The sequence below is a fragment of the Phycodurus eques genome, chromosome 3 (genome assembly GCF_024500275.1).
Source record: "Phycodurus eques isolate BA_2022a chromosome 3, UOR_Pequ_1.1, whole genome shotgun sequence".
In the NCBI taxonomy this organism is placed as follows: Eukaryota; Metazoa; Chordata; class Actinopteri; order Syngnathiformes; family Syngnathidae; genus Phycodurus; species Phycodurus eques.
In genome coordinates this window covers 12,436,902-12,449,572 of record NC_084527.1, presented here as the reverse complement: position 1 = coordinate 12,449,572, position 12,671 = coordinate 12,436,902, and the positions used below count along the sequence as shown (strand labels likewise).

At 42.4% G+C, this 12,671-nt stretch overlaps 1 protein-coding gene across 1 annotated transcript; it reads left to right on the top strand.

Moving 5' to 3' along the window:
- Positions 1–5,026: 5,026 nt before the first annotated feature.
- Positions 5,027–11,827, top strand: lipg (lipase, endothelial). Its single transcript, XM_061672096.1, has 10 exons — positions 5,027–5,285; positions 7,300–7,472; positions 7,576–7,755; positions 8,548–8,659; positions 9,020–9,238; positions 9,315–9,557; positions 10,053–10,173; positions 10,282–10,509; positions 10,583–10,687; positions 11,182–11,827. The coding sequence occupies exons 1-10, from the start codon at positions 5,216–5,218 to the stop codon at positions 11,192–11,194; spliced, it is 1,464 nt and encodes a 487-aa protein (XP_061528080.1). The 5' UTR covers positions 5,027–5,215; the 3' UTR covers positions 11,195–11,827.
- Positions 11,828–12,671: the final 844 nt, after the last annotated feature.

The following is a 12,671-nucleotide window of genomic DNA, read 5'->3' as shown; positions in this document are numbered from 1 at the left end:
GTAGAGACAATTCCTGTAATATATCATATCACATAGTATACATCATCTTTCCCTATTGAAAGGAATGGGAATGCCATTAATTTGTTCCAGTGTCCCAACCAAAAAAATAAAAATAAATCACAAACACATTTTTTTATGGTATGAAAAATGGCGCTCTACAACACTACTTTATAAAACCATACATTAGTAACATAATGAAATATGATCGAGGATTAAAGAATTAAGCAAAAGAATGTAAGAAAAAAATAAAAATTAAGTAAGAATTTAAGTAAAGAGTTCAACAGCATGCATCATGATTTCATGCTTTAAATTGACACAGGGTTGCTCCTTCTGGTGTGCGCAACTTGGCCACCAGGGGACAGTATAATACAGAGACATTCTACATGTAGATTTGATGATGAAACACAACACAAAGAAGACCTGTGCTTTTTTTATTGTCTGTCTACATCTATTGTATGGCCATTTGTATGTTGTTTAAATGATCCTAAACTACCGCAATATCGAGACTAGTTTCGTTTGCCTGTCTGTGGCATTTTGCATTGTATGTTAGCATTAAGCTAGAGGACTTTCATAAATTATGTGGTTTGGTTAAATACAAAACATGTAATTCTCTTTATTTTATGCTTAGTATTATAATAAACGTCAACTGTGAATGGCAATAAACAGCTTGAAGCAAACACGACGCCTCTTTTTTTTTTTAAGAATTAGAACTACATGCTGTTTGTTGTGAAATTCGCTGCTGCGTTAGCACTCGTAACTCAAATGGTCAGTTGAAGGAAAGTAAACTGGCGTGATAGCTTGCTCGTTGGCTCACTCGTAAGTCAATGTAGCACTTCTGTAATATATTATAATATAGGTGGCACCACCGGTGACCAACTGGTTAGCACATCTGCCTCACGGTTCTGAGGACCCGGGTTCAAATCCGGCATCGCCTGTGTAGCATTTGCATGTTCTCCCTGTATCTGTGTGGGTTTCCTCCGGTTGTTCATATTTCATCCCAATAACATGCATGGTAGGTTAATTGAAGGCTCTAAATTGCCTGTGGGTGTGAATGATTGTTTGTTTCTATTTATTTATTAAACCTGTCCTGTTCAGCTGCATGGCCTTGCAAAATGGTGGGTCTGTATGCCTTTGTGCTGGGACAGTTTTGCTGTACAACAGGGCAATTTGAAATACCATACTCCCTCTGCTCAATTTTTTATTTTTATTTTTTTAATGAATCTGATGTTTATTGAAAATGCAGCTGGACAGAAAAGAGTTTTAGTTCTTTTTTAGTGTCTAAACACCTGTAAGAACCTGTTTGTTTCTGTGTTCCCTGTGATTGGCTGGCGACCAGTTCAGGGTGTACCCAGCCTCTTGCCAAAGTTAGCTGGTTAGTCACCTGTGACCCTCATGAGGACAAGCAGTATAGAAAATGGATGCATTGATAAAGTTACAGGTCAAATGCAAATGTTTTTAACTTAAAAGTCACGGGCGTGCTGGAGCCTATCCCAGCTATGTTCAGGGTACACCCTGAACTGGTTGCCAGCCAATCGCAGGGCACACATAAACAAACAACCATTCGCACTCACATTCAAACCAACGGGCAATTTAGAGACGTCAATTAACCTACCATGCATGTTTTTAGGATGTGGGAGGAAACCGGAGTGCCTGGAGAAAACCCATGCAGGCACGGGGGAGAACATGCAAACTCCACACAGGCGGGGCTGGGGATTGAACCCCGGTCCTCAGAACTGTGAGGCAGACGCTCTAACCAGTCGAGCACCGTGCCGCTTATCATATAATCATTTCAACAAAATAAGATACAAAATATATAACAAATATAGAAGCATACTTTATTTGACATTGACATATTTTATTTAGTTTTAGGTAGGATGATAAAAATCCTTATTACGATAAAATACAATGAATAATTCTGAAAAGTATTTGCATTAGTTACAGATTTTATGACATGATGATTTCATATTGACATCATTTATTACTTCAGTTGTAATATTGAAAACAGGAGTTTATATGATATGTCTCGAGGCATTCTGCACAATAAAGAGTAACAGCAGGGCTCCCAAAAAATAATATCAATAATTAAAAAGATGTTTAATAGTCCAAAACAATAAAATCATTGTTCTTTGATATACTTTTTCCTCTCTGTGGCGCCTCTGTGTCTTAACAGCTCACCGTGCCTCATTGTGGGCTCCAAAGCTGTCAGTCAGCGGAGTACAGTAGGAATTCTTACTCAGAATAGCTGGAAGGAAAAAAACAACAAAGGCATTTTAACGTGACGCAAATGCAAGTCTGACATCAGACCCCAAAGGAGCTTTCTGTTGGAAGATGTGGGACGTTTCCAAAGATGTGACACAAGAATAGAACAGAATGAGGATGTTACAGTTAATATAATGCCACCAGACATGTGCTTCTCCATTCGTTTTCACTGTAAGAGTGGAGCGCGACTAATGTCACGCCACATTGCATTGCATCATCTCATCTTCATGTCAACCCTCTGCAGAGCTACAGTCGCATGCTCATTCTGCTATCATTGCACAAACTGTAGTTCTATTAATAAAGCCCCACTTGATGCGTGTGTAAATCGGGCACATTATTTTGGAATCTCCTATCTCATTTCTTTGGGGGGGGACTTTTCCTCCCGTTATAATATATCATAGTCACAAATGTGCAAAATTCTTCATAGAATTCTGTAAAGTGCCAAAAATGATGGATTTTGCCAGCATTGCTTCATTTACTTCTTTTGCCAGTAGAGCTTTTATTAATCGTCTGATAGTGCCAGCATAGTTTCTACCTCTTTTTTTTTAGTCAGAATAACTTCCTCAACGACTTCTTTTGCCAGCATCACTTCCACTTCTTCTGAGCCAGCATCATTTCTACTCCTTTCACCAGCAGAGCATCTCCATCGCCCTTATTTTGCAAGCAATTGTGCTTCTTTTGACAGGATTGATTCTACTGCTTCTTTCGCCAGCAGAGCATCTTTATTTCCCCGAACTTTGTCAGCAGAGCTTCTGCTTCTTTCACCGGCATAACTTCCATTTCTACATCTTTTCCCAACACCCCAGCAAAGCTTCTACTTCTTCCTCATTAGCCAATATCCCATCTTCTACCAATTTTGCCATCATAGCTTCTACCATTTCTTTAACCAGCATAACTTCTAATTATTTGCCACCAGTGCTTCTATCTCTGCTTCTTATGCCATCATACCTTCTTTTCTCTTTTGCTAACACTGCTTCTGTTACTTCTTTTGCCAGCATCCTTTCTTCTACTTGCTATTATTCCTTCATGCGTTCTACTTCCCTTTGTTTTTAATCCATCCATCCATCCATCCATCCATTTTCTGAGCCGCTTCTCCTCAGTAGGGTCGCGGGCGTGCTGGAGCCTATCCCAGCTGTCATCGGGCAGGAGGCGGGGTACACCCAGAACTGGTTGCCAGCCAATCGCAGGGCACATACAAACAGACAACCATTCGCACTCACATGCACACCTACGGGCAATTTAGAGTCTCCAATTTATGCATGTTTTTTGGGATGTGGGAGGAAACCGAAGTGCCCGGAGAAAACCCACGCAGGCACGGGGAGAACATGCAAACTCCACACAGTCGGGGCCGGGGATTGAACCCGGGTCCTCAGAACTGTGAGGCTGATGCTCTAACCAGTCGACCACTGTTTTTAATCCATCAGATTAATTTACCGCTTCTTTTGCCAGCATAGTCTATTTTTTTATTTGCTCGCACGTCTTCTACTTCTTTTAACACCATCCCTTCCTCTCCTTTTTTGCCATCACAGCTTCTACCACTTATTATTCCAAGCATACAAGTAGCTTCTATTCACACTTCTTTTGTCAGCAAGTGACATTATTTTCTCTCAGATTTTGTTCAAAATATATCCCGATTTAAAAAGACCCCCCCCCCCCCCCCCACACACACACACACAACCACAAACGCACTTTTTGAAACACATCTGGCACAGAAGTCAGATGCAAGAAAATCTATATGTGGCATGAACATAAAGTTTGCCAGTTCTTACAAATTAGTCAGATAGCATGCAGGATTTTAGAAACCACACTGAACTTCACGACTTACCATTTTCTGGGTGCACTGGGGGTGAATTGATCCCACGTCGACTGCACAAAAGTCATGCTCATGAGCCATTACGGCCTTCTCCTATGGCATAGATATAATTGCTCAATGCTTTTGTGCCAACTCATGCAGTCAAAGCCATAAAGCATCGTCGATTCTCACTTGGCCCACTACAAATTGGACTTACAATTAGGCTGTATTAAGAACGATGGACCGCCCTGGTGGCAGGTGACACTTCCCCGCTGGTGACCAGTGATGCCTGCACACACACACACACACACACACACACACACACACACACACACACACACACACACACACACACACACACACACACACTATTGTTATTGTAGCGCCCATTCTCTGCCTCATCAATTGAAAGTGAACTAAGCCGATGGTTTGGCTGAGAGCCAAGCAAAGAAAGGAGGAGGATGGCGGACGGGGGGGAATGCTTTCATGGGGGAGAGTGCCCCAGGGAGCCCCGCAGGCTCCCCACCCCAACCCACTATCACCACCCCACACCCTTCCTTCCATATTAGCCTTTTAAGACATTCCAGTGAAAGTGCAGGCTGCTATTGTAATCACCAATAGGATTTCGTGTTTAAAGCATTTATCAAGCCCCCCCCCCCCCCCCCCTGCATCAATTCTACACATTGTTCGAATTAGTCAACAAATACATGACCTGCATTCTCGTGCAACACGTTTTTTTGTGGTTGTTGTTGTTCTTCCTCTGTGTTTGTGTGTTTTATGGTTGAACACACCTCACTGGGCGTAAGCACGTCTTCTTACTACGACTTCATTCAGCCTAGGCCACGCCCCTCGACGTAAAAAAAACCGGGGGCTTGACCAATCAGAAGCGCGGCAGATCAGCCGATGATCAGATGACTGAACCCTGGGGGAAACTATTTAAACCTAATGAGCGCCTGGATGCGTTTATATTTTTTTTTGTTGGTCTCTGGAGTGAGGGCGCACAGCACAGCACCGCATCGCACCGGGCGAGCCAGCCAGCACCAACCAATCGACTGACCAAGACGTACCACGGCCGGCTTCACGTGCTCTTTTGTCACGCCGGTACGCAACCACCGCACACAAAGAAGTTTTTTTTTTTTTTAAATAAACAGAATCTGGTTTTAAATGAATCATTCAGCACTTTTGCTGTGGACTCTGTTGCTATACGCAGGTGCATTTACGTACGGACAAACCGGTAAGAAATGCGTCTTTTTTCCCTTTTTTTGTTTGTTTTTTTTTTTTGCGCGTTTTTTTATCTGTTTACGCGTGGATTGTATGCATTTCTTGTAAATTTGTCAAACAGCCTTTTGACGTCCTTGTTATATTCTAAGAGCGATATGAGTTAATTAGAAACGGAGCATGTGTGGCGGGCTGAGTGAAACTGAAAAAAACTGGAATGGCTTCATTCACATGCCAAGAAAGTGACGTGTCCTTTTTTTTGGGGGGGGGGGGTGACAATTGAAGTGCATGGGACACACGCCACGTTTGACACAGTGTAGTGGTGCAGGGGGAAATAAAACGTCCTGCTGAATCTACGTTTTACCCCCCCAAACTGATTTTGGTCTCTGGTCCATTTGCAGCGGGGTCGTCGAGTTCATTGGTTCAATTCAAGTACAAGTGTTTTTCCAAAACTACGTTTTCATAGTCAAATACCATGCAATACTTCTATTTGGAGTACAATCATTTAAATTACATTTGCATATAGTCACCAATTTCTTTAATGTATTTTCCTAGCTGCTTTCCCCCCCCCCCCCAAATCATGCATGCTGTTTGGCATTATCCTGTCATAATGATTTGTAATTATGCAAAAATATGGTTGCAGGAACTCCAAGAAATATGGTTGTATTTAATCCAAGGGGTGGGGAACATGCACAAGCTGCTTAAACAGTTGATCCAGCAGGCCAAACCTCATCAGTGAATGTCTTTAAAGTCCATCTCTGGCAGATTTGGGCTCCATTCTGAATGTAGTTTTCACTGTGTTTGGTGTCTGCAAACCGTTTGACCATACCAATCGGCAAATGGACTAAAGCACCCATCTGGAACTATCTCTCTTGTTCATTGAGCTGATGGACAGCTACTCGTCCAACTTTGACACCACCTTTGTCACTCATCTGTCTAGTATATCAGATTCCAATTCTAGCTCGTTTGGGCAAATTTCCTAGTAGGACTTCTGGAATTTTGCCCAAAATGGCTGACTTCTTGTTCAATTCAATGCACGGGTGCTCGAGACCTTTCCATGCACCCTGTCATGAAAAATGTCTGCCAAATTTCATGTCAATAGGTGAAAATGGTATCTCTGGCTAATCTTTTTTTTTTTCATTTTAAATTTTTTTTTTTTTTTTTTTTTTTTTTCTCGCAAAATTTTCAAATGGTCCTCAAAATGATTGTCAAGCTTTGATGCCAAATTCCACCCAGATTAGATGGCATGGCCAAAAAAAAAAAACTTAATTTGGCATCACTCATCTGTCTAGTATACAAGGGTCAAATTTGGGCCATTTTCTTAGGAGTTGGCCAAAATGGTTCTCTTTAACCAGAATTCCCTACTTCCTATTCAATTTGCCATGGGTCCTTGACATTTTCGTGTATCCTTAAATTTGGTTGTATCCACCCAATTTCATGTGGATTAGTGAATTTCAGGGGTAAAAAAATTAAAAACCTTCCTGAATGGTTTTTGGTGGGTTGTTACGGACCACCTAAAAAGCATACATTTTCCCTAGGATCCAGGATGCAAATCACCAAATGTCACGAGAACATTCACTAAAATGGTGGCTTGAACCCAAAATGACTGACTTCGTGTACAACTTAATGCATGGGTCGTTGTTACATGAGAGAAACAATCCATTTTCTATACTGCTTATCCTCACTAGGGAGCCCACCAAATGTTGTTGATTAGGTAAGTGGTGTGAGTAACTTTCCACAGAATACTACTGATACTACTACAGTTTTCAGGCGCGGTGTTCCGGACCTCTAAGTCATTTTCCCCAGGATATGTGCTGAGAATTTTTTTTTTTTCGGCCATGTTGAGGCCCCTGAAAAGGCATTCATTCAAAGAATGAATGAAACCGAAGAAACTTTAATTCCATAATATTTCTCGTTAAATTTAGCAGCTGAAACGGTGACCACCCCTCATTTTAGATTCATGAGCAAAAAGCATCTGTGTTCTACAAGCATTAGATTGGGATGCATCTTTGGTATTGACTTTTGCTCAGGTGGAGATGAGTCTGCGGCCGAGGGCGTCCCCTTGGATGTCAAGTACAACATGAGGAAGAGTTTGGATCTGGACCAGGAAGGCTGCTACCTGCAGGTCGGAAACAAGGGGTGTCTACAGCAGTGCAACTTCAACGCCACAGCCAAGACCATCTTAATCATCCACGGCTGGACGGTACATGAAAATAATAAATTTTGTGTTGCTGCTGCTTTATGTTGGAATCTGTCTCACATGTGAGATAGTAGTGAATTAAAGGTTGTTTATTTTTTAAATCCAGATGAGTGGCATGTTTGAGAGCTGGATGCAGAAGCTGGTGGCTGCCGTCATGCGGCGCGAGACAGAGGCCAATGTGGTTGTGGTTGATTGGATTTCCATGGCCCATCAGCTGTACCCGGTTGCAGTAAACTACACGCATGTCGTTGGCCGGGACATCGCCACCATGCTTGACTGGCTTCAGGTATGTGGTCCGAAGAGGAAACGCTTAGAAAAGTGGATCTGGAAGCTGGCAAAATGTCACCTGACTCACTCAAACTGGAATGCACCTGAAGGCTTCATGCAGACCTGCTCAAGAGGTTGAGGCTTGTGTACAAATGAAAGTGTCAGGTGTTCCACTAAATTAAGTACACCTAATAAGAGCCATGAGCCTAACAGACATAATAATGCTCAGTTTGAGGTGGCTTGAAGAGTCAAAATTGCATTTAAAGATGGCATGCTGGACTAGTAGCTAGCACATCTGCCTCAGTTTTGAGATTTGTGGTCCGTATCTTGGCAGCTTTGCATGTTCTCCGTTTGCAGGGGTTTTCTCTGCGTATTCAGACTTTTTCCTACATTCTACAAACATGCATGTTAGTTAATTGAAGACTCCACATTGTCCATGCGTGTGAATGTCAGCGTAAATAGTTTGTATACATGTGGCCTGTGATTGGCTGGTGACCAGCCCAGGGTGTACCCTTGCCCAGTCAACTGGGACAGCCTCCATCACTACCCTGAAATTACAGCTCATGCTGTCTCAGTAAAAAAAACTGCATTAGTAACAGATTAAAATTGGATCAGTGTACAAAATACCAAGCCAGAAAAAGGTTCTGGGCTGCTTCCATGCTGTAAAGGTGGACAAAGAGTTCAAGAGACAGATGGCAGAGGCAGCAGTAGCGTGAGAGAAGGCCTTGTCCAAGTTAACTGAGCGTGGCTGGCCAACAACCATAGTTTGTTCGTTGTAGCAGTTGCTGATGTCATTTTCTTTCCTGAACAGGATGAGCTGAGTTTGCCTCTGGAGAAGGTGCACCTGATTGGGTACAGCTTAGGGGCTCACGTAGCAGGCTACGCGGGAACACATGTGCGAGGGTCCCTCGGGAGAATCACTGGTATGTTGCGGCTATTGGTGCTCTTCTAAAGGGTTATATGCATAATGATTTTAACTTTTTTTTTTTTTTTTTTTTTTTTTAAAACTTGCAGTTAAATGATTAAAATTGGTGACAGTGGTTACTGCTCTTATAGTTTGCGGTGTACTCCAGATGACCAACACGGCACAAAACAGTAAACACCCCACACTACAGGATAATTGCTCAGGATAATCTTTTTAGAGACTTAGTGCATGTCAATTGGGCCTTCGCTGACTTTGATCACAAGGAGGAAAAAGCCTGATTTTGTCAGTATGCTTGTACCCTGCTTTATACTTGTTCTTAATTAAACTAATTGGTATGATGTGTGGTTATTCTAATTAGGTTTGGACCCAGCGGGGCCGATGTTTGAGCGTGTGGAGGAGGAGAAGCGCCTCTCTCCGGACGACGCAGATTTTGTGGACGTCCTCCACACGTACACTCGGGAAGCCTTGGGGGTGAGCATCGGAATCCAACAGCCGATCGGGGACGTGGACATCTATCCCAACGGAGGCGATGTACAACCCGGGTGTTCACTGGGCGACGTGCTGGCTGTGGCTGGAAGTAAGTCGTCCAACTAAGCGAGCTTGAGTCATCGGTCAATCCGCTTTAAATGGCACCATCCTCCTCCCAACTCCAGACTTCATGGAAGTGGTGCAATGTGAACACGAGCGAGCCGTGCACCTTTTTGTTGACTCTCTGCTGAACCGAGACCATGTGAGCTTCGCGTACCAGTGCACCGACTCGGTCCGCTTCAAGAAGGGCATCTGCCTGAGCTGCCGCAAGAACCGCTGCAACAACATCGGCTACGAGGCTCGCAAGATGCGCAAGAGACGCAACAGCAAAATGTACCTGAAGACACGTGCAGACACTCCCTTTGGAGGTGAGTCACCACCTGATATTAACCTAAGCAACTGATAACAGCTCTACTTATTTTGCCAGCATTGCTTCTAATTCTGCTTTTTGTCAACATACCTGAACTTCCACTTATTTGGCAGCATTGCTTCAATTTTCTTTTTTTTTTTTTTACAGCTTAGCTTTGACTTATTTTGCTTTTTTTGCCAGCATTGCTTCAAATTCTTTAAATGTCAGTTTAGCTTCATCTTGTTTAGTCAGACTAAATGACACATTGCCTTAATTTTCCATTTTTTCCATCTTAGCTTTGTCGTCTTTCCCAGCATCGCTTATTTTTCTTACCAGCGTAGCTTCTACTTACCTTTGTCACAATAGGCAGGTTTAAAAAGTAGCTTTCTCAACGTTTAAATGCACTTCCTTCTCCATCCTGACAGAGATGGCGCACCTCCCTCTTTATTGCGTCGTGTGATTGCACATGAATTACTAGTTGATGAATCATTAACCCAGTTGCATTATCTTGAAGGTTACCACTACCAGATGAAGATGCACGTGTTCAACAGGAAGCAGGCGGACAGCGCAGACCCAACCTTCTACATCAAGTTGATTGGAGCGCATAATGACACAAAAGACATCTTTGTTGACTTGTGAGTAAAATGTTTAGTTTTGTTTTTTTAATTTTTTTTTATTATAAATAAAAACTCTATAGCGGACTTGGTCAAATTCTGTTCTTTTTTTTTTTCCCCCTCGGGTAGTCACGACAACTCAATCGGCCTGAACCTGACAAACACCTTCTTGGTGTTCACCGAGCAGGACATCGGCGACCTGCTGAAGATACACCTGAGTTGGGAAGGTGAGGGCGACTCTTTGCACTCCCTGTGGAAGAAAATCAGGAAGACCATGTGGGCCTGGAATACCAAGCTTCCCAAACCTGTGCTAGAAATCCGACGGATTCGCATGAAAGCTGGTGAAACGCAGAAGAAGTGAGTGGTGGTGGTAGATGAGCGTGAAATCCCCAGATTGTTGAAGATTTGCTCATGGATTCATGTTTTGCAGGTTTACCTTCTGTGCCCAAGACCCGTCGAAAACAGAAATTTCTCCCGGTGAATCATTAACGTTTGTCAAGTGTCGTGATGGCTGGGAAGTGAAACCAAGAAAACGGTAACAAAACCAATGAACATCCTTTCCCAAACATTTTAAGCAGGGCTTCATAGCCATCTTTGTATTATCTACTTTTCATTTACTCATGCTACTGATTCTACTTTTGCTAGTGTTGCTTCTGCTTCTTTTGCCAGCGTGCTTATACTACTAACGTATTTTGCCGTCATTGCTTTGGCTTCCACGTCTTTTGCCAGCATTGCTTAGACTTCCTCTTTTTTTCCAGCGTTTCTTCTCCTTTTGCCAGCATTGGTTGTAATATCTCCTGTGCCAGCATACTGTATTCCTCTTCTTTTGCTAGCATTGCTGTGATAGCTTCTACTTTCACATCTTTTGAAAGCATCTCAGCTTATACCACTTACTCTTTTTACATTTATTGTGCAAAATATGTTGAAGTGCATTTCTGCATGTCATATTGTGAATGATCCTTTTATAGATTTAAAAAAAAAAAAAAGGGACTGTTCCACTCAGGTTTTTGTTTTTCTCTCAATCCACAGGCTGACCATGTAAAGCCCTGACACTTCTGACAACTTGATGCACGGGGACCCAACATGGCTAAAGCGAGAAGCACTGTCTTCGCTTTATCTCAGCACTTTTTCAAAGGAGAAGAATGGATCAGCGCACAGGAGGGGTTTGAGGTGTTGGACATTTTACAGTGCACCTGAATGGTTGGTTCCTGGAAATTTGGAGGAGTCGCTCCAGCCTTGAGGCCAGCGTGGGACTGAGGTCAAAGCGGTCTTTAAAAGATCACACGCGTTACGGAATGTTCCTTTGAGTGAGGTAGAATATCTGTCAGCGGACATGCACCAGCTATTGTAGTCTCTGTACTGTACATTTTTAAATGCCTTTTTTTTTTAATTTATGGAAAACAAAATTGAAGCACTGCAAGACCAATGTTATTTATCATAGCACATCCCATAACGGTATTGAATGGCTTCCTAGATGCAGTAATTGTATGTGTGAGGTAATTGACCAACAAGTGTGCCTTTCTGCTGCTGAGATTATTGATACACTGTATATTTGGAAGAGATCCTAATCTCATTGCACATGGCTGTTTTGTGCAGTGTTACTGTATGGTCTGTGGGGTGTGCATATGTACATAATGTAAATAGTCTTTTTGGAAATAAAATGAATTCAGCGGTTTCTATTGGTTTGCTGCCTCAACTTGTTCTTTTCATGTGTGATTAGGTTTGCAAAATTTCAAAGTTGGACATTTTTCATGGGAACTAATGGAAGACTTTACAAAGGTGAAAACTGGCTGTTAATGGGGTAGCTAAAATGGTTGGAAAATCCATTTTTTTTCTATTTTATTTATTTTTAATAAAGATATGATATACTGCTGCTTGAGGGGGGGGGAAGTAACTAATGGGAAAAAAAAAAAAAAAAAAAAAGAAACACCCAGCCTCACCCCTCATTATTCTCTGGGACTTTAACAAAGCTAAACTCAACCACAAACTCCCTAAATACAAGCACCACATCGACTCTCCTACCAGGGAAAATAATACTTTAGACCACTGCTACACTATGGTAAAAAACGCATACCGTGCTATACCTCGTGCAGCCCTGGGCTCGTCTGATCACTGCTTAATTCACTTAATACCGATGTACATGCAAGAACTTAGATGTGCGAAGCCTACAGTGAAAACAGTCAAAAAGTGGACCAATGAAGCAAAGATGGAACTTCAAAGCTGTTTCGACTGCACAGACTGGAGTGTCTTTGAAAATTCAGCTGGCAGCCTGGATGAATATACGGACACTGTCACATCCTATATCAGTTTCTGTGAAGAGGTTTGTGTACCAACAAAATCATTTCGGACATTCAACAACAACAAGCCGTGGTTCACTGCTAAACTTAAGCAGCTTCGCCACGCTAAGGAAGATGCATATCAGAGCGGGGACAGGGCCCTGTATAATCGAGCTAGAAACCAGCTTACTAAAGAAATTTACATTGCAAAGAGGATCTATGCAGCAAAGTTGGAAAAACAGT